This window comes from Mobula birostris, chromosome 11 (assembly GCF_030028105.1).
Source record: "Mobula birostris isolate sMobBir1 chromosome 11, sMobBir1.hap1, whole genome shotgun sequence".
NCBI classification, from domain to species: Eukaryota; Metazoa; Chordata; class Chondrichthyes; order Myliobatiformes; family Myliobatidae; genus Mobula; species Mobula birostris.
Genome location: NC_092380.1, coordinates 15,707,729 through 15,729,995, shown reverse-complemented (window position 1 = coordinate 15,729,995; position 22,267 = coordinate 15,707,729). Strand labels below are relative to the sequence as shown.

Sequence of the window (22,267 nt, the reverse complement as noted above, 5' to 3'; positions counted from 1 at the left end):
CAAATGAGAGTTGCTTAGATGGGAATCTTGCATGGCGTGGGCTAGTTGGACCAATAGGCTGGCTTCTGTGCTGTGCGACACTGTGATTCTCACCCTCCCCTTTAATCACAACTGACCTTCCCGTGACACATCTTCCTCTGTGGTTCAAGGGCCAGGAGTCGCTGGGTTTGCAAAATGTCCAAGTTAGAAGTGCGTCACCAGCACGATTTGCTGTTGTCTGCAGATTGTTGGGCAGGAACTGGCAGTAACGATCTCACGTTTTGTTTGTAGTTTAACAGACAGCAATAAGGAAAACACTTTCCGTGACGTGATCACCAGGAGGACCACAGGGAGACAGGAGGCGGCATCTGCAGATAGGACGTGGGGGAGCCGCAGGGCAGATGGCCATGAGCAGCGTCTACCCGCGCACGACTGCGTGGAGCTGGAGCCCGTGCAGCAGCCGTGCGCACCAGAGCCTGCGGACTCGCGCGTGCAGGATCCCACGCCGGCCAGTACACGCATCCCAGAGCCCGCGCTGCTGCGCGGACAGGACTCAGCCAGGGCGGATGAGCTGCAGCGCGACCATGCGCAGCGGATCACCGAGCGGAGCAGGTGGTTCGAGTCCACGGCCCCCAGCGACAGCCCGAGGAAGGGGACGGACTGGAGCTTCGAGCCCATCCACATCCCCGAGGCCCTCAGCAAGGACATTGAGGTGAAGTGGCAGGAACTGGAGCGCATTCCTCTGCGGGACCACAAGCAGGTCCCCCTTGTCTGCATGCGGCCTTCCCCCTCCAGCCAGAACGACAGCGGCACCTCGGCGACCACGGAGCGGCTGGAGAAAGAGGTAGGAGAATTAGACCCAATTTTCTGTGTCGCTGTTTGTCCTTGGCCCCAGTCTCCTCCACCTGATCAATGTCTGTTAGCTTCTTACTGTCACATGAACCAATATACAGTGAAACTTTTTGTTTTACCTGGCACCCATACAGATCGTTCCAAACAACACAGGACCAGTAACAGAATGTAGACTATGTTGCTACAGTTACGGAAAGTTGCAATACAGGTAGACAAATAAGATGCAAGCACTCAGCAAGGCAGTTGGAGGGGTAAAGAGTTCATCCTTAACATACAAGGGCATTAGGGAGCTGCCCATGAACCTGGTGGAGTGTGTTTTCAAGCTTTTGTGTCTTCTGCCTGATGGAGAGGGTGGGCGGCAGAGAAGAGAGAATGTCTGGGGTGGGATTACGCTGGCTTCTTTCCCAAGGCAGTGGGAAGTGTAGACGGATTCAATGATAATAGATAACATGTGCTATTAGGTAACTTGGTCAGCATGGACAAGTTGGGCGGAAGGGCCTGTTTCTGTACTCTATGACTCTATGATGTTTCCTCAGTATTAATCACCAAGCCTCAAAACCTGGGCCTCTGTTCTTCCGTCTGCAACTGGATCCTCAACTTCATTTTCAGGAGACCACAGTCAGTGTGGACGTTTAATAACACCTCCTCGCTGAGAATCTACACAGGTACACCTCAAAGATGTGTGCTTTAGCCCACTGCTCTACTCTCTCTACACTTATGGCTGCGTGTCTTGGCACAAATCAAACACAATCTGTAAAGCTGCCGATGACATCACTATTGTTGGCAGATGCTCAGACGGCGATGAGGCGGTGTGCAGGGCTGAGGTAGGTCGGCTGGTTGAGTGGTGACACAGTAACAACCTCGCACTCAGTGTCAGCAAGACCAAGGAACGGATTGTGGGCTTCAGGGAGGGGAGGTTGGGAGAACACACACACCCATCCTCATTGAGGGGTTAATGGTGGAAAGGGCGAGCATCTTCAAGTTCCTGGGCATCAGCATCTTGGAGGATCTACCCTGGGCACAACACATTGATGCAATCACAAAGAAGGCTCTACTTCATTGGGAGTTTGAGGAGATCTGGTGTGTCACCAAAGACTCTTGCAAATTTCTGTGGATGTACAGTGGAGAGCATTCTGACTGGTTGCATCAAGGCCTGCTTTGGAGCCGCCAATGCACAGGAACGCAAGAGGCTGCCGAGTGTTGTAGACTCCTCCAGCTCCACCGCCGCCACAGCATTCTCCACCATCGAGGACATCTTCAAGAGGTGGCAGCTCTAGAAGGTGACATCCATCATAAAGGACCCTCACCATCCACGACATGCCCTCCTCTCAGTACCTCAGTCAGGGCCAAGGTACAAGACTTTGAAGACCCACACTCAGTGCATTAGGAACAGCTTCTTCCCCATCACCATCAGATTTCTGAACATTCAATGAATCCATGAACACCACCCCATTATTCCTTTTTTAAATTTTTTTTTGGCTCAGCATAACGAAACTTTCAATTTCCAGATACACTTACATTTACATTTCTTCCCCTCACAGATATCAGCTATCAGAACACTACCATCAAAATATAGACATCACCACAACATCCTATACAAAAGCCCTTATCAGTTTAGCAGATAAGTTTACATCTACATACTGCAAAAAAAGTTGCCATGTTTTATGAAAACTATTTGTTTCACTGTGCACCATACATGTCAAAAAGTCCAAAGGAATGTGTTCCATGATTAATTTACGCCTATCAAAAAGTCGAGGCCTTATCGGATATCTAACAAAGTAAAATGTTCTTCCTCGTACAAAAAGTCAGGAGGTTTAAAAAGTTTTTTCTGACGTGCATTAATAATACGACCGCTGGGTAAGCCTAAGAGAAAAGACGCTGGGTCCAGTTCAAGTTCCATCTTCAGAATCTTTTCCATTTCACCCAAAATATCACTCCAGTATTATTCCTATTTTTAAACAATTATTTTGTAATTTTATGACTTTGCACTGACCTCTTGCTGCAAAACAAATTTCACTCCCATGTTAGTCAGTAACAATAAACCTGATTCTGATTATTACGTTCTCCTTTCTGCCATCTTGTTTCATCACAGACCTTCTTCCTGACTACATGGTAAATGTTTTCCAGTTCTGATGAAAGATCATTGCCCTACCCTAAAGAATTAGCACAGATTCTCACTCCACAGATGCTGCTGAGTGTCTCCTGCGTTTTCTGCTTGATCTTGGTGCATTCTTCAATTGCTGCCCTCCTTGAACCCAGGGGTCTGCTGGGGTCTGTAAAGCACAGCCTGTAGTGGGATTGGGGGCTGTGTATGTGCACAGGAGGAATGGGGCTTGCTTCACTGTTGTTGCTTCGTACAGTTGGTTCTGTTTTGCTGTGTTCTATGTCATTCTACTGAGCATTGCGGGCACACTGTGTTGGCACTAGAATGTGTAATGACACTTGCAGGCTGCCTCCAGCACACCCTTGGGTGTGTTGGTTGTTAACCTAAATGACATATTTCACACTTCAATACACATGTGATAAATAAATCTAAATCTGCAGCCTTCCCTGAAATGCATCTCCATATTTCTCCCTTCACTCCCACATCCTCACTCTGGCTTTCAACAAACAACAAATTACACTGACCAAGTTTTATTAATCTCAGATATTTTTTCCCTCTTTACCTTGGGATGTGGCATCTAGCTGCTTCCTCTCGCAGGCACACAGGTACCAGTGTTGGAGCTATCTAGTTAACTTAATCGGGTGCCAGGGTGGAGATACATTTCTACCAAAGGAGGTGTAAGGCACTCCTTCCCTTGGCTAGCCTGGAGATCACCCTTGGACAAGGTGTAGCACCTGCTGAACTCCCCCCCACCCCGATCAGGGTCACATGAAACCATGGAAGCAGGTGGTGGATGGTCATATGAACAGCCAGCGCATCACAAGACCTGGAGATCACCCTTGGACAAGGTGTAGCACCTGCTGAACCATGAAACCATGGAAACAGGTGGTGGATGGTCATATGAACAGCCGGCGCATCACAAGACCTGGTTATGCAACCTCTGATGCCAGGCAGATAATCTCTGAAGAGTATTGATAATGGCTGGGGTCACCTATCTTGTAAAGACACTGTCCAGAAAAAGGCAATGGTATACCACTTCTGTCGAAAAATATGCCAAGAACAATTGTGGTCAAGACCATGATCGTTCATGTCATATGATACGGCATGTAATGATTGAATGAACACACAACTTAAGTGAAAATCATTAAAAAAACAGGAGATTCTGGAAACCTAAATGAAAATAGAAAATGCTGGAAACATTCAGCAGATCAAGTCGCATGTATTGGAAGAGAAACAGATAGAACACTTACCCCTTTTCATCAGAACTGATCACAATTGTAAGGAAGGGCCTTCACACAGAAATGTTAACTGTGTTAATCCAATCCCTCTCTGAACCTCACTGCTTTACTTTCTCTGCTGCTTTAAGCTGTGAAAGAAGTCAGAAGGTGGGAAATACGGCCCAGCGCACTGCACTGAACAGAGTGGTGAATGACCAGGCCGTTTGGTGATTAAAGTTGAGGAAGAGATATTGACCAGGCTACTGGGGGAGATGCCTGTCCTTCAGGTGGAGCTGTGGAATCTCTCTTATGTCCATCCAAAAAAGACAGTTGAGTCAGGAATCAGAGTGATACAGCACAAAAACAGGCCCTTTGGCCCATCTCACCCATGCCAATCAAGGTTCCTTAGCCCCACTTGTACATATCCATCTAAATCTTTCCTATCCACGTACTTATTCAAATGTCTTTTAGCACCTGCTTGAAGCACTTTCCCTGGCAGCTCATTCCATGTACACACTACGCACTGCACGAAAAAAGTTGCCCCTCCAATCCCTTTTAAATCCTTTCCCCTTCACCTTGTCTCTGGCCTCACACTGTGAAGAAAATACCTCCTCAGAGGGAGTGGGGGTTTTGATTCCGTCTCCCAATGGAGGGAGAATAAGAGTGCGTGCATTCAGGAGGTCACAGACTCACTCCGCCATGCCCCACAAATGACCGAACTTTGCAAACATGAGGAATTCTGCAGATGCTGGAAATTCAAGCAACACACATCAAAGTTGCTGGTGAACGCAGCAGGCCAGGCAGCATCTGTAGGAAGAGGTGCAGTTGACATTTCAGGCCAAGACCCTTCGTCAGGACTAACTGAAGGAAGCTTCCTTCAGTTAGTCCTGACGAAGGGTTTCGGCCTGAAACGTCGACTGCACCTCTTGCTACAGATGCTGCCTGGCCTGCTGCGTTCACCAGCAACTTTGATGTGTGTTATATGAAAGACAATGTTGTTTTGATTTTCACTTGAAGTACTTTTAAAAATTAATTGGATGGGTAGATGGATTGGAAGGGTTTAGAGGGATATTGGCCAGATGCTGCCGTGTGTTTGGTCAAATGGATCATTCCTGTGCTCTTTGACTCCACACTCAGTAGCCACTTTACTAGACACAGGAGATACATAATCCTGAGTGTATTTCTGCATGCTCATGATCTTCTGTTGCTGTAGCCCATCCACTTCAAGGTTCGATGTGTGTTCGGAGATGCTCTTCCGCACACCACTGTTGATATGTGTGATTATCTGAGTTACTGTCACCTTCCCGTCAGCTTGAGCCAGTCTGGCCATTCCCCCCGACCTCTCACATTAACAAGGCATTCTTACCCACAGAACTGCCGCTCACTTTTTTTTGTGTTTTTTCACACCATTCTCTATAAACTCTAAAGACTTGTGCGCGAGAAAGCCCAGAGGATCAGCAGTTTCTGAGATGCTCAGACCATCCCATCTGGGACCAATAATCATTCCACAGTCAAAGTCACTTAGATTACATCTCTTCCCCATTCTGATGTTTGGTCTCAACAATAACTGAATCTCTTGATCTTGCCTGCATGCTTTTATTCATTGAGTTGCTGCCACGTGATTGGCTGATTAGATATTTGCATTAATGAGCAGGCGGTCTGGTAACTAATAAAATGGCCACTGAGTGTATGATGCCCCCACCTCCACACACCCCCCCATCTGATTCCAACTGTCGTTCAACACCCTTTTCTTCTCTAATGGCCCCTATAATGCGTACTCCCAATGAACGCATGCACACGACCTCACTCAGTAGCGTAGTGGTTAGTGCAGCGCTGTGCAGTACCAGTGACCAGGGGTTCAATTCCCGCCGCTGCCCACAAGGAGTTTGTATGTTCTCCCTGTGACTATATGGTTTCCTCCAGGGGCTTTGGTTTCCTTCCATAGTCCAAAGAAAAGTGTACAGCCGGCATTTCAGGCCGAAACCCTTCGGCAGGACTGGCGAGAAAAGGCTGAGGATTAGATTTAAAAGATGGGAGGAGGGGAAGAGAGAAACACAAGGTGATAGGTGAAACCTATCTCCATCCCCTCCCTCCACCAATTCTGCTTCTCAGCTTTTTTCTCTCCAGTCCTGCTGAAGGGTCTCGGCCCGAAATGTCCGCTGTACTTTTTTCCATGGATGCTGCCTGGCCTGCTGAATTCCTCCAGCATTTTGTCTGTGTTGCTCTGGATTTCCAGCATCTGCAGATTATCCCTTGTTTGTGATTAAATTACAGGAGCGGTTGGGCAGACTAGGACTTCATTACTCGGTGTTTACGAAACTAAGGGGTGATCTTATAGAGGTATATAAAATCATGAGGGGCATAGATAGGGTGAACGAACTCAGTCTTTTTGCCAGGGCTGGGGAATGAAGGAATAATGACCTGGATCTGGGCCATACCCTCCAAATATCCGGACCTGCATCTCGGTTTTTTTTTGTACTACCTTACTTTCCATTTTTATATTTTCTATTTATGATTTATAATTTTAATTTTTAATATTTACTATCGATTTGTAATCCAGAGAGCGGGAAGCGCAGAATCAATTATCGCTATGATGATTGTTTGTTCTAGTATCAATTGTTTGGCGACAATGAAGTATAAAGTATAATGGACATAGGTTCAAGGTGAGAAGGGAGAGATTTAATAGGAATCTGAGGGAAAACATTCCCATAGAGCGTACTATGTGTATGGAATGAACTGCCCGAGGAGTTGGGGCAGGTACAGTAATGACATTTAAAAGAAATTTCAGACAGGTACGTGGATGGATGAGGTTTAGAGCGATATAGGCCCAAAGCAGGCACATGAGATTAGCACATGGGATGGGCTGAAGGACTTGTTTCTGTGCTGTATGAATCTATATTGGCACATTAAAACCAATTTATTTTTGCTGTGATGCAGTGGGGACCAGTAAATTGATGACAACTGTGTTCGAGCCTCCTGTAGTGATCCTAAAATTGACCCAGCTTCAGATGCTGCCAGTTATAAACAACAGGCATGGCTCCTATTTCCTGTGTTAGTGGGGTTGTGAACTACTGGGAAGGATTCATTGTGTTCCTCACTTCACTTATTTATTTATTTATGCATTCATTGAGATACATCGCAGAATAGACACTGCCCAGTAATCCGGGCCTAATCACGGGACAAACTGATGATACAACTTGGTTGTGAAACTGTGAAACCCTTGCTGTCACAGGGAGAAGGTACAAACTCCTTACAGGCAGTGGCGGGAATTGAACCTGGGTCACCTGTACTGTAAAGCGCTGTGCTATCCACTATGCTGCCGTGCCTTAACTACAACTTTGGAAGCAGAAGGCTGCTGTTCCAGCCCTCAGTCTCCTTCACCGCTCGCTGTGGTGAATGCCGATCCTGCCTTTCAGCCCCTGCCTCGGTTTCTTTTCACTTTGAAATTGATTCTCAGATTCTGCTAGGAAGTCTGTACAAGTCCTAGAAAACCATACAGGCAAGTCCCGTGTAAGGAATGGGTTCTGTTTCTACAGAGGTGGATAAGTTGATTTAATTTGTTAAGTCAGAAAGACATGAGGAAAAGCAATCACTTGAGAGGGTGCAGAGGAGATTTACAAGGATGTTGCCTGGATTGGGGAGCATGCCTTATTGATAATAGGTTGAGTGAACTCGGCCTTTTCTCCTTGGAGCGACGGAGGATGAGAGGTGACCTGACAGAGGTCTAATAAGATGATGAGAGGCATTGATCGTGTGAATAGTCGGAGGCTTTTTCCCAGGGCTGAAATGGTTGCCACAAGAGGACACAGGTTTAAGGTGCTGGGGAGTAGGTACAGAGGAGATGTCACGGGTAAGTTTTTTCACTCAGAGAGTGGTGAGTGCATGGAATGGGCTGCCAGCAACAGTGGTGGAGGCGGATACAATAGGGTCTTTTAAGACACTTTTAGAAAAGTACATGGAGCTTAGTGAAATAGAGGGTTAGAGTTAAGCCTAGGAATTTCTAAGGTAGGGACATGTTCAGCACTACTCTGTGGGCTGAAGGGCCTGTATTGTGCTGTAGGTTTTCTATGTTTCTATGACAGCAGGGGTTCTTTTTAAGCCGTGGACCCCCCGGATGGGAACCCCCACTCTGGTGACAACACCTCCACTGTATTGTAATGAAATGCATCAAAAGAGCATCAGACCGATGAGAAAGACTGATTACTGAAAGTGGTGGGAGACATGAAACAATGTAGTCTGGCTATCTGTGGGATCAAATGTACATGTGAACATTTGGGATTTCATTCATATGTAGGGGTATCCATGAGCCGGGTGTGTTGTGTAAACCAGGGACGATCTGTAAGGTTGAGCACACAACTAGCTGAAGGAGCTCAGTGGCATCTCTAGAGGAGAATAAGCAGATGACATTTCAGGGCCCTCATCAGAATTCAGCAGTTTACTATCTCTCTTCAAGGGTTTGAAGGCTATCTTTTCCCTCAAATTTCAGATCTCCGCCCTAAATCAACAGCTGGATGAAACCAGAAAAGAGCTAGAAACTTTCCGGGAGCAGAGTTTTCAGCTGCAGGGGCAACTAAACTCATCCGAGGACCTGAAAAAGCAGGCGGCTCCTAAAGGCTTCATCTCTCAGGTAGGGGGCTCGCCACCGAGCTGGGAAAGGCTGTGTCCCTTTGCAGACCTTGCAGCGGGGTCAGTAACGGCCAGATTCGGTCCACGCCTGTGAACCTGTGTTCTCCCCGTCTCCTGCGGCTGAACCCGGCGCAAAATGTGTAACCCCCGCGCATGAGAGGCAACTCTCAGTTCCGAGCCACGAGGTCCAGAGTTAAGGAGGGAATCACAAACATGAGCAAATCTGCAGGTGCTGGAAATCCAAAGCAACAAGCCCAAAATGCTGGAGGAACTCAGCAGATCAGGCAGCATCTATGGAAACAAACAGTCGACGTTTTGGGCCGAGACCCTTCATCAGGGCTGTTAAAGAGGGTGCAGGAACAGGGGGAGCCGTCAGTATAAAATGCAAATGTCATTAGTAAAGAGCAGACTGCTGGAGGAGTTCAGTGGCTGGGGCAGCATTTATCAAGGGCAGTGTGGGGAGGAGAGGAATTTCAGGTTGAGACTCTGCATCAGAACCCGAAACATTGGCAGTTCCTTTCCCCCACCGATGCTGCTCGAGCCCGTGAGTACCTCCAGCAGTTTCTGTTTTGCTCCAAATTCCAGCTTCTGCAGTGTTTGGTGTCAACACATTAACCAGGGGCAAGAGGAGGTGAAAAAACAGTGGGGGCTGAAGGTGTATATGTCATTACCTGGAGTCCAGTCCAGCTGACATGTTGAATCCGAGACCTGGAAAGGATGCTAATCTTTGCAAGTAGTGCAGATTGTTATCAGCGATGAAAGATTCGGGTATGTGAGGAGGCAGGAGATATCTGCATTATTCTTAAATCAGTAAATTGGTTTAAGATTGTCGCATGCACTGAGGTACAGTGGAAGACCATTCATACAGATCATTTCATTGCAACAGTAGTACACAGGAAAACGATAGCAGACTGCAGAATATTAGGGGTGTAGGGGTATAGACCGGGTAAATACAAGCAGGCTTTTACCACGGAGGCTGGGTGGGACTACAACCAGAGGTCATGGCTTAAGGGTGAACGGTGAAAAGTTTAAGGGGAACATGAGGGGAAACTTCTTCACTCAGAGGGTCGTGAGAGCGTGGAATGAGCTGCCAACGAGTCCATGCGAGCTCAATTTCAACATTTAAGAGAAATTTGGATAGGTACATGGATGGTAGGGGTATGGTCCGGGTGCAGATCAATGGGAGAGGGTACTTTAAATGGGTTCAACATTGACTAGATGGGCCAAAGGGCCTGTTTCAGTGCTGTACTTCTCTATGACTCTATAATGTTATAGAGAAAGTGCAGTGCAGATAGACAAGGTAGTCTCTGATGTCAAGAGTCCAAGTTATATGAGGGGACTGTTGAATAGTCCTACAGCAGGCAGATGGAAGTTGTCCTTGATCCTGTCGGTACATGCTTTCATGCTTTTGTATCTCTATCCAGTGGGAGAGGGCAGAAGAGGGAATGTCTGGCGTGGGTGGGACCTTTAGTTTGGTTGGCTGCTTAAGCAAGGCAGTGAGAAGTGTGGATAGAGTCCATGGCGCTGTGGAGCCCATAGAGATGTACCGAGCTGTGTCCACAACTCTCTGTAGTCTCTTGCAGTCTCGGGCACAGCAGCTGCCATTATAAAGTACAGAGACATAGAACATGGAACCAGTATTTTGGCTTACCAAAGCCATGCTGGACCATCAGCCACTCATTTACACTAATCCTGCCCAAACCCGTTCTATTCTCACTACCTTCCCATCGATTCCCCCATATTCTCCAACTCACTCGCATACCAGAGGCAATCTACATCGGCCAGTTAACCAGGCAGCCTGCGTGTCTTTGGGATGTCGGAGGAAATCGGAACACCCAGGGGAAACCCAGGCAGTTACAGAGAGGGCATGCAAACTCCACACAGAGAGCACCCGAGGTCGGGGTTGAACCTGTTGTCGAGCTCACTCTGAAGCTGTGCGCCCTGCCACCTTGCGCGAGGTGTTCAGACGCCACAAGCATTCTAGTAAGGGGAAAGTGATCCAGGTGGCAGGGAAGGCCAGTAAACCAGGAGTCAGCAACAGCGGGGAATTGGCAAATGAATCAGAGCTGTCACAGGATTTTATAAAAAGCACAGATGTGATCATCAGGAACATGCTGTTTTTGAAAGGGCAGCGGTGGCAAAGTTGAACCCACTTCCACTGGCATTTGTAACAAACCATGGGTAAAGCACTGGAGTAGAAAGCAAGGATGGTGCTCTCAGCACCAGCTGCTTCTTAAAAACACTATTAATGTACCAAAGAGGTCCCGATGTTTGACGATAGAACACAAAGGACTAGATAATCCAAAGTTCTGTCATAGATGAAAGAACGACAGAGAGATGCAGAGGTTTAGGAAGGAAGTTGCTGCCCTAGACAGCCCGAGCAGTCAGAAATGGAGTCAGGTAATTTAGAAGGTTGTGTTAGTGGGTGTTACAGAGGAGGGCCATGGAGGACTTTGAAAACGAGGATTTAAAATTGGAGCATAATGTCTGTGGGAACTGGTGACAGTGGGTGAGTACGGGGCAGATGGAAGGGGTCAGGGCTGCTGGTTGCCTCTTCTGTGACATTTTACACCCTCCCCCATCCCCTTCCTGGTGACACAGATTGAGGCCGTTCAGTGGCCAGCCTCTTCTGCAATTGTTAGATCAAGGCTGAACTGAATCTGACCCCATCTTCCCATAACCCTTCCCCGCACAGATCCATTCATCTCTGTGCTGACGTTTCACTTGCCTCCCAGCTCTGGGGAGGGGGTTGTCAGATTGCCACTCCCCTTTGTGTGAAGGGCCACGCTCGAATTACATGCTTCTCAGGCTAGACCTCGCCAGAGGAAATGGCTTCCACTTACCCTATCAGCTCAGTGTGAGCACTTCTGTCAAGTCCACCCCGGCTCCGGGCCGTCACTGCTGATGATTTAACCTTTTCAGGCCTGTGGTGAAATCCTGGCCCGGACTGAGAGAGTTTTCTGATCTCTGGCCCTTTTGGTGTGCAGGCAACCTGCGAGCGAAGCTTTATGGAGATGGAGAAATCCCACCAGAAGGCGATGGAGGAGCTGCAGAGGCAACACCAGCGGGAGTTGGAGAGGGTCCAGCAGGAGAAAGAGCAGCTGCTGTCTGAGGAAACCAACGCCACCATCGCCGGTACGAACAGGGAGGCTTGCAGCTGGTGCTGGTGTGGGGGAAAGGGAGGGAGAGAGGCTGCATGCGGAAAGTAATCTCCCAGCAGGGCCCCTCCCAAGGGGGTGTCTCCTCCAAGACCCGTATCTTGTTACAACACAGCAGGAGGCCATTTGGCCCGTTTAGTCTGTACCAGCTCTCAGAGCAATCCCACCAGTTCCTTTCACCCTTGTGTTTCCCTATAGCCTATACAATTTGTAAAGTGCACTGTCGAAATGTAGCTATGGTGGCTGGGAATTTCAGAATCAGGTTTAATACCACCGGCATTGCAGCAGCAGTACAATGAAATACGTAATAATAGAGAAAAGAAAGTGTAAATTACAGTAAGTATATACGTATTAAATTGTTAAAGTAAACAAGTAGTGCAACAACTAGAAATGAAAATGTAGTGAGGCAGTGTTCATGGGTTTATTGTCCATTCAGAAATCAATATGTTCATTCAGGCTTCTGTACCTTCTTCCTGATGGTAGCAGTGAGAACAGGGTGATGGGGGTCCTTAATGATGGATCCCGCCTTTTTGAGGTATCGTCCCTTGAAGGTACCACATACTGGATAATCTGGTGGCGTAGTGTAGAGTAAGGGTTAACCATCGGTCAGGGATGATCATGTCCTTCTGAGGAAAGGGTCCTGACCCGTTACCTCGGTGAGTCGGTCTGATAATGTGGCTCCTCCGACAGTGAGGCACACCCTCAATGCTAGATCTTCTTCTTAAGTCTCCAGGGTATTTTGACCCCACTAAGTATCTCTTAAATGTTATGAGAGTCCACCATCCCTTCAGACAGTGTCCAGCAAGTTCCAGATTCCAACCAGTGGCTAAGTTTTTTAAAAAATCCTCTGACCCTGTTGGGGCGTATTCTGGAGTTAAGGTATATAGCAAAGATTAATTTCAACGGCAAGCAATCTTCAGATCTGAATGTGGATTGTAGATTGAAGTTAAAATGCAGCTTGGAACAGCAGGTTGCAGACTAGGGGAAAAAAATTCCTCTGACCCCTTCTAACTCTCCTACTTCTTAACCCTAAGACAGGGTTCCCAGCCTGGGGTCCACAGACCCCTCGGTTAATGGTAGGGGTCCCACGCACAAAAAAGGTTGGGAATTAAATCGATATTCATCATAAACACCTCTGCCAATGGGAAACGACCCTCACTATCCATAACATAGGTTTAATAAGATCCAGGCTGATCTTTTACCTTAGCACTACTTAGCCCCACATTGCTTGACTTCATTGACAGATTAAATGTTCCTTGATAAGTGATTAGCCAAACCAGTAGGAGGTTTCCCTTCATTAAGATTAGTAGAGATTCTGCTGAATGTCATCAAACCCGTCGTGAACAGAATCAGCAGCTTACAACAGCCACTCGGAAGAGAATGTGGCAAACCTGCCTGAATCTGATTGGCAAGGAAAGTCTTGCTGGAAACAGAGTGTTAGGCAGGGTGGATTTAGGGAGGGGTTGATGGGTGTGTGAGAGAACCCTTAAACCCACATTAACCCATTCTGTTCTCACCAGCTACCCCAGATTCCTCCACTCGCCTTACACACTTGGGACAGTTTACAGCAACTTCCTGACCTCCGCAACTCTGGAACTGGGAAATCATGGTGTAGAAGTTTACAGATTGAATGCTGGAAAATGGGATTAATATAGAGAGATACTTGATATCTAGGATAAACTTGGTGGGCTGAATGGCCTTCTAGTCTGTTCTATGATCATTGAGTCACTTTCTGATTGGAGAAGCGGGTGTGTAAAGGGGACAAATGTCTAGCATCTGTTTATTATATTTTTATGTAATCCTGTTTAACTCACATGAACTTCAGATCAAGAGGAATTAAATCCACTTGACTGGCCAACAAATCTTTAACATTCTTACATTTATTTATTTTTATTGTTTTGTGCGGCTGTAACGAAGGGGTGGGAGGAGCCGGTGGGTCTAATATATTTGGATAGTTAGAAAATATTCGATAAGTTGTTAGACAGTTAACAGAGAGCAGAAGGTGAGAAGGCAAGGGGCATCTACCTTGGTTGTGTCGCCAACAAGAAGCATCATCATAAGAATTGTTGCTGGGATGGGGGCTCAACAATCAATCAATTTATTTACTTATTGATTGATTGAGATACAGGGGGGAACAGGCTCTTCGAGCCACAGCACCCAGTAACCCCCCGATTTAATCCTAGCCTAATCACGAGGCAATTCACAATGACCAATTAACCAGTTCGTCTTTGGACTGTGGGAGGAAACTGAAGCACCCAGGGAAAACCCACACGGTCACAGGGAGAAGGTACAAACTCCTTACAGGCAGTGGTGGGAATTGAACCCAGGTCGCCTGTGCTGTAAAGCGTTGTGCTGTTTTTCAGTCCATCTCACTGAACTAGTTGTGCTGGGTGTTTCCAGCATTCTGATCTGCTTCCGGTTCGTTGCGGAGGCAGTACAGGGGTACAGCTGGTGGAGCTGCTGCCCCTCAGCGGCGTTGTCACAGGTTCAGTCCTGACCTCAGGTCTCATCTGTCTGGAATTTGCACATTTTCCCTCCTGACTGCGGGGGGGGGGGTCTGGTTTCCCTCCCACATCCTAAAGATGTGCGGGTTAACAGGCTGTAACCTGTCCCCAATGTGTAGGTGCTGTGTAAAATCTGGAGGAAATGGAACTGGGATTGGAATTTAGTTTATTATCGTTGCATATACTGAGATACTATGAAAAGTTTGCCTTGAGTGCTGTTCATACACAGTGTACTGAGGTAGAATAAAGTGTAACAGCTACAGGGAAAGTGAAGTGCAGGTATATAACAATCTACAAGGTAGATTGAAAGGTTAAGAACCCATGTAATCATAGTAGGGAACTCTTACTACATCGGGTTAGAAGCTGTCGAGTCTGGTGGTGCGTGCTTTCAGGCTTTTGTATCCTCCACGCTTTATAAGGGGGAGGAAGTGAGAATATCTGGGGTGGGTGGAGTCGTTGATTATGTTGGCTGCATTACTGAGGCAGCGAGAGGCGCAGGGGGAGGCTGCTTTCTGTGAGGCGCTGAGCTGTGTCCGCAACTCTCTGCAGTGTCTTGCAGTCACGTGCCGAGCATTTGCCGTACAAAGCCACTGGTGAAAACAAGATTGATGTGGAATTGTGTGTAGGGCTCTCACATACATACACCAACTCCTCCCAGAACCTGTGCCCACCTGCACTGTACATTTCTGTGGCTCCATTTCCTGCAACACTGTTTTCCGTTTCCAGTGCGTTCCTCTGTTACTGCCAGCGTTGGGAGCAGTGATGTTACCTGGTGAGCCCTGGACCCCATCCTCACACAGACGTTCCTTCTGTTCTCTCCGCTCCCACCCCTTCTCTGCAACTGAAACCACGCTCCTTTTCTCCTTTTCTCCAGTTCCGAACGGGGAGAGGTTCTGTCTCTACAGGCGCTGCCTGACTTGCTGAGAGTTTTTTCACCTAGAACCTACCAGCCTTCTCCTTCCCATCCTCCCCCCACCATCTTTATAGGGCCTCTGCCCCCTCCCTCTTGTACTCAGTACCAGAGCCCATGAAGGCAAGTGTGCCAGGTGCTATTTTTTCCACCACTCTGATGGCCGCATGCGCCTCTTACCTCTCCTCACACCTGCCTATCACCTCCCCCTGGTGCCCGTCCTCCTTCCCTTTCTCCCATGGTCCAATCTCTTCTCTTATCAGCTTCCTTCTTGTCCAGCCCTTTGGCTTTTCCACCCACGTGGCTTAACCTATCACCTTCTAACTGTAACAAACGGAAGGGTCTCGGCCTGAAACGTTGACTGTACCTCTTTCTAGAGATGCTGCCTGGCCTGCTGCGTTCACCAGCAACTTTGATGTGTGTTGTTACCTTCTAACTGTCCTCCTTCCTCTCCTCCCACCACCTTGTTCTGGGATTTTCCCCTTCCTTTCCAGTCATGATGAAGGGTGTCGGCCCGAAACGTCAACTGTTCATTCCTCTCCATAGATGCTGCCTGATCCTCCAGCGTTTGGTGTGTAGTTGCTTCAGATTTCCAGTGTCTCTGGTGGTGACAATTTACAGTGGCCAGTTAACCCCTACCAATCAAGAAGTGGCCGGAAGAACGTGCAAACTCCACACTTGACAGCACCATAGGTCAGGATAGAACCCGTGTGATTAGTGAGGCAGTAGGTCTGCTAGTTACTAGTTAGTGTCACTGTTGGACAAATGGACTGGAAACCAGTGATACGTGGCCAATGGCGGGTGAAATGAGTTGTGATAAGGACAGGGACCTGGAAGAATTTGAAAATGGAGATGAAGATAATAAAATGAATGTGTTTCTGTAGTGGGAGAAGGTCAGCAAGTGCAGAGCTTATGGGTGAATGTGATGACTCCATGCCTTCATTTAGCTTTGTGACAAATGGCTCTCAGTCTCGATCTCAAAAAGACCCAGGTCATTAATTGCCTGAGGGTCTGGAAGTAATTTGGAGAATGTGTAGCTTGGGTGGTTGATGGTTGGGTTGGGCTGTTCTCTGATCTTGGCCATTTACTTGCAAACATTTCATGAGGAGACATCATCGGTGCGCTGTTAGTTGTCTCCTTGTGTGGTGACGAAAGTTTTTGCGAGTGAGTTGCCAAGATCGGAGGGCCACGCAACCCACCATGAAGGGCCGGCTCCTGCCGTGGTTAACAGCCTGTGTTTCATGTGACAGCCATCGAAGCAGTGAAAAAGGCACACCGCGAAGAGCTGGAGAGGGAGATGGAGAAAATGCGCTGCACGCAAAGCATTGAGGCCAACAGTGATCTGGAGAGACTGCACAAGCAGCACCAGTGAGTACGGGTTAATGGTGTGGCTGGGGAACCCAATACACAGCCAGTGCAGTGCATCCCGATGGAGGCTGCTGGCTGCATTCCACTCGTATAAACTGTTTTATTCCTGTTCTTTGGGAAAACCAGTATATCTACTGGCACCAGGGCACGAACTAACCGAAGATAAACTCAGACAAATGCTGGAAATACTCAACAGGTCTGTGGAAAAACAGTTAAATCTTGCTCTGATGAAGAGTCATTGACTGGACACGTTGATCGCTTATTCCTCCACAGACGCTGCTTGAACAAGCCACATGTTTCCAGCATCTTCCAACTTCTGCAGTCTTTTTTTTGATTTTCAACATGGACTCACTGAGTTGGACTTGGAACAACATTTATTTACTCAGCAAACTGAGCCTTGCATACACAGCACACCAGAGCAATCACTCCATAGTCTTAATCAAAGTGAAACTCTCCGAGGGTCACAGAGTCGTACAGCAGAGAAACAGGCCTTTCAGCCCATCATGTTCATTCTGCTCTTTGTAACTACATATGCTGATCCCTTCTGGACCTTAGCAATTCAGGTACTTGTGGAGATGCTTCTTGTATGTTATGAGGGCCTGAACCTTCTCCAACTCTACAGGGAGCATGTTCTCATCTGTTAGCAAAAAACAACCCCCTCCACTCAAATCCCCTCTAAACCTCCCATCTCTCTCCTTGCCTGAGAACACCCACCAAGGAAAAAGACACTTACTATCTGTCCCCTCATAAAGACCTCTATCAGGTCACCCTTCTTCCTCTGCTCCAGGCCCACCCAGTCCCTCCTCATGTCTGTAACACTCCGTCCCAGCCATTATGCCAGTGAAACACAAGAGACCTCAGACGCTGGAACCTGCAGCAACTATCGGCCTGCTGGAGGAACTGGGCAGGTCAAGCGTCATCCGTGGAGAGAAAAGGAATTGTCGACGTTTTGGCTTCCGATTCAGGTTTTCAACTTGAAAAGCCGACAATTCCTTTCCTTCCGCAGACGCTGCTCAGCCCACTGAGATTCCTTGTTGCTGCTAGCCTGGTGAGTCTCTCCACCTCTCTGGTGCAATCATATCCTTCCTATAGTGTGGTGACCAGAACAGAACACAATACTCCAAGCGTAGCCTAGACAACACTTTATAAAGCTGCAACACTGTGCCCCAATTCCTGTATTCTCTGCTGTGGCCAGTGAAGAGAAGGGACCTTTATGTCTTCTTCACCTGTCCGGGGTTGCTGGGATAGCATGGCTCGAAGGGCCAGAAGGACCCACTCTGCACTGTATTGCTAAATAAATAAATTATTTCAAGAATTTATGAACACGTCCCTCAAACTCTTCCTGTTCATACTCCCTAGTGCCCTACTACCTACTGATTACATCCCACCCTTGTTTGCCTTCCTAAAAGACATCAGTTCACTCTTGTCCATTTGCCATTATCCCACTTAAGTTTTCCAACTGATCTGTGTCCTGCTCCAGGCTGAAACGACCTTCCTCGCTATCCACAGCACACAGCCAGTTTTGCATCGGCTGCAAACTTGCTTATCGTATTTGTACATACATGCGCAAACATAAGAGGGCAGAGGTCTGGAGAACACAACAAAGTTCTCCTACTGAAAGCAGGGTGATACTTGCAGCAGAGTAGGGATTTCTACATAACACAAGTTAAGGGCGTAAAATCCATTCCAGTGGCAACACGAAGATTACTGCACAGGACGGGAGAGCAAGCTTCAGATTTTGACTGTGGGTTGTATTTACACCATGGAAGGTCAGGATATAAATTTCCAAAATTGTAAACAAAACTTTGGTATAGAAAGCTTCCCTTGATAATGGCAAACATTAAGCAATAGGGTTGTTTTAAAGCTGACCGCTAGAGAAGCAAACCTAGCATTTGGACCATAATTGACTCCCAGCCCAGAACAGTACACTTGACACTCACCTCCCTGCTGATGTTGCCCAACAAACCACTCGGTCTGGGAGGCAACTAGGGATGGGTCATAAATGCGTGCGGTGCCCGTGACTGGATAGGCTGTCTCCAGCTGTGATTGACAGGCGTTTCGCCCAGTCACGCGGAGGGATGGTGTGTTGGGTCTGCCGATGCAACTGCATATTCCGTATCTGTCTGTGTCGCAGGAAGGAGCTGCAGGTGCTGCAGCGGGAGCTGCAGGTGCTGTCGGAGCAGTACTCCCGCAAGTGCCGTGAGATCGACTGCCAGGTGAAGGAGACCCAGCTGCGGGAGAAGGACCTGTCACGGAGCCAGCAGGAGAACAAGGAGCTGCTGCGGCAGAACCAGGTGATGAGAAAGTGCTCTCTGTTTCCCGGCGGCAGCCCACCGTGTGGGAGAAGGAGGGGGTTGAAGCATTAATAGTACCTGGCAACGCTCTACTGATAGGGTGAGATCATTGAGATAATCTCCTAGGGTGTATAGTGTCAAAGCAGCAGGCTTTTCGGCCCACTGTGTCTGTGCTGACCATGAGGTGCCCACCTACTCTGATGCCGTTTTCTGTGCACACACTTTGCCATCACCTCTCACCCCACTGATCGCCCACCGCCTACACTAGGGGCAGTTTACAGCGGGCAGTTCATTCACTGACGCCGCACGTCTTTGGGATGTAGGAGGAAACCAGAGCACCCGGAGGAAACTATAGAGTCACATGGAGAACCTGCAAACTCCACACAGACAACACCTGAGATCAGGATTGATCTATGAGACACCAGCACTAATGACTGCTGCACTGTGCCTGTGCTCCAGGTCAACTGGGTGACCTACAGGCCTAGATAGGGTGAATCAGTCTCTTTTTCCCAGGGAACCAAAATCTAGAGTGAACAGATTCAATGTGACGAGAAAGGTTTAAAAGAGCGACTTACTAATGCATAGGGTGGTGTATAAATGGGACAAACTGTCAGAGAAAATAGTAGCTGCAGGTACCATAACAACATTCATTTGTGTATATACTGTACATGGATAGGAAAGGTTCAGCATCAGAATCTGGTTTAATATCACTGGCATTTGTTGTTATGTGCCAGCAATACTTTGCAAAAAAAAAACTGTAAATTTCAGTAAGAAGTGTGTGTATATATATATATATTAAAAAGTCAGATAAGTAGTGCAAAAAGTGAGAAAAATAAAGTAGTGAGGTAGTGTTCATGGGTTCAGTGTCCATTCAGAAATCGGATGACGGAAAAGCTGTTCGTGAATCGCTGAGTGTGTGTCTTCGGGCCTCTGTACCTCCTTCCTGATGGTAGCAATGAGAAGAGGGCATGTCCTGGGTGATGGGGGTCCTGAATAATAAACGCTGCCTTTTTGAGGTATGGTGCCTTGAGGATGCCCTGGATGCTGGCGAGGATAGTGCCCATGATGGAACTAACTAAGTCTACAACTTTCTGCAGCTTATTTCAGCCCTGTGCAGTGGCCCCACCCCGTACAGACGGTGATCCAGTGTCCCCCTCCCCGTACAGACAGGGATCCAGTGCTCCATCCCTTACTGACGGTGATCCAGCCAGTTAGAAATCTCTCCAGGGCATGTCTGTAGAAATTTGTGAGTGTCTTTACTACAACTGCTGTCGTGCCTTCTGTGTAGCTGCATCGTTATGCTGGGCCCAGGAAGAGACATTGACGTCCAGGAATTGAGATTGCTCACTTTTTCCACTTCTGATGCCGCGATGAAAGCTGGCATGTGTGCCCTCCTCTTGCCCTTTCTGAAGTCCACGATCAGCTCTTTAGTCTTACTGATGTCGAGTGCAAAGATTGTTCCCTGCGACACCATTCAACCAGCTTAGAGGGATACCAGCCAAACACAGGCAAATAGGACCAGCTCAGGTAGGCAAAGAGAAGTTGGGCTGAAGTGTGTGTTTCTGTACCGTATTCTTCTCCTACTTGGGCCCTTAGCTCCCTGTGCAGCATAGGCCATGTATGACCTCCCGTCTCCAGCATCCAAAGTCGATGACATGGTTGGAGTTCATCGATTCTTCTGTAATCCATTGCATCCACTGTACAGGGATTGTCCTGTACAGCTTTACCTGAGCCCTGTTAGCCGGCCTTACCCATTTCCACCTCTCATGACATGGACATAGAGTTGGACTTCCCATACCGAATTACTCTGATTCATTGACTCCCACGCTGAGGATCCCTCTAGACTGAACCCAGAGCCTCAGTATTTAAATTTCTGGTCAGTGATTTCCAGGATAGGGGTGGGGGTTGGTGATGGGAACCCTGTAAAATATTACGCTGGGGAGTTAAACCTCTCTTGCTGGTGGTGATCACTGAGAGGCACAAGTGGAACTTCCATCGGTCTGTGTTTCGATGTTATTAGGGTCAGGCTTTGTGCGGCGATGGGCTGCTTCATCCACCGAGGACCTGCAACTGGAATTGAGCTTGGTGCAATCACCCTTACAACTAGAGACAATCGAGGCAGAGCTGTCGGGGAGGTGTGGAGAGTCGTTGTTAAGGAATGCCCTGCGTATTTGACTGGCAAGGAGTAGGATCTTCCCTGTTACTCCAAACCAGGCTTGTTGGGTAACCTGTGTTTCCTAATAAATGCACACAGACTGTCTGGGTCAGCTCATAAAAGTTTGATTACTGTATCCCTAAAACAGATCCTGCTCATTTCCCCAACGAGCCTCTAATCCCATTGTTTTATCCCTCCACTGCTCTTAAATAGTAGGAAGGAGGGAGGTAATCAGGAAATGGTACAGCAGTCTAGAAAATCTAGTTAGCAGGAAACATTAGGGCAGATTTTCAATTTCTGGTCTGGCGGATGTGGGGAGGTTTGGTGTTCAGTCGGTGTAGAGCTTGTCTGACCGGTCCACATTCACTACACTTGGGTAACCCAGGACACCGGCGGTCTGTTGGATCAGAAACTAATCCAGGACCCTTCTCTTGAATGGGCGGAAAGACCCCAGAGGGGTGTCTCTAAAACAAGGCTCCTATGCCTTCTCCTTATTTACCCTGTTCCCACGATTTCAGAAAGTGGAGAGGTAAGTGCACGGTGGCAGAACTGCTGCCCTACAATGCCAGCGACTCCGGTTCAATCCTGACCTCAGGTGCTGTCTGTGTGGAGTTCGCACGTTCTCCCTGTGACCATGAGGGTTTCCCCCAGCGTTCCTGGTTTCCTTCCCCATCCCAAAAACATGTAGGTTGTTTGATTAATTAGCCATTGTCATTGCCCCTAACGTGTGGGTAAATTGTAGATTCTAGGGGGATCTAATGGGAACATGGGTGGAATAAAATGAGATTAGTGTAGGAGAAGTGGAAGTGATGGTGAGCATGGACTTGATGGGCTGAAGGACCTGTTTCTGTTCTGAATGTCTCTATGATCATGACTTTTCCCAGACACTCTTCATACTTAATCAGTATCAGCAACAAACAGCTTTAACTGGTAACATTGTTGGGAAATATCTGCCTGAATCGTCTACATCACGTTTCGCTAGGGGATGTAAGAAATAGAATTTGGCCCCTTGTGTCTGCTCCACTGCTTTATAATATCATGACTGAAACTGATTGTAAGAAACTTTGTGATGGCCTGAAGTGGGTGGTACAAATGCAACT

The 22,267-nt window shown here is 47.7% G+C and overlaps 1 protein-coding gene across 6 annotated transcripts in view; it reads left to right on the top strand.

Moving 5' to 3' along the window:
- Positions 1–22,267, top strand: part of LOC140204863 (TRIO and F-actin-binding protein-like) — a 301,234-nt gene that overhangs the window by 265,148 nt on the left and 13,819 nt on the right. For 5 of the 6 annotated variants that reach the window (XM_072271739.1, XM_072271738.1, XM_072271737.1 and 2 more), the window contains 5 exons: positions 271–823; positions 8,639–8,779; positions 11,766–11,913; positions 16,601–16,718; positions 18,853–19,012. In XM_072271739.1, the coding sequence (XP_072127840.1) occupies positions 271–823; positions 8,639–8,779; positions 11,766–11,913; positions 16,601–16,718; positions 18,853–19,012 (1,120 nt within the window). The remainder of the gene's footprint in view (positions 1–270; positions 824–8,638; positions 8,780–11,765; positions 11,914–16,600; positions 16,719–18,852; positions 19,013–22,267) is intronic. The other variant, XM_072271741.1, reaches the window with a different exon arrangement.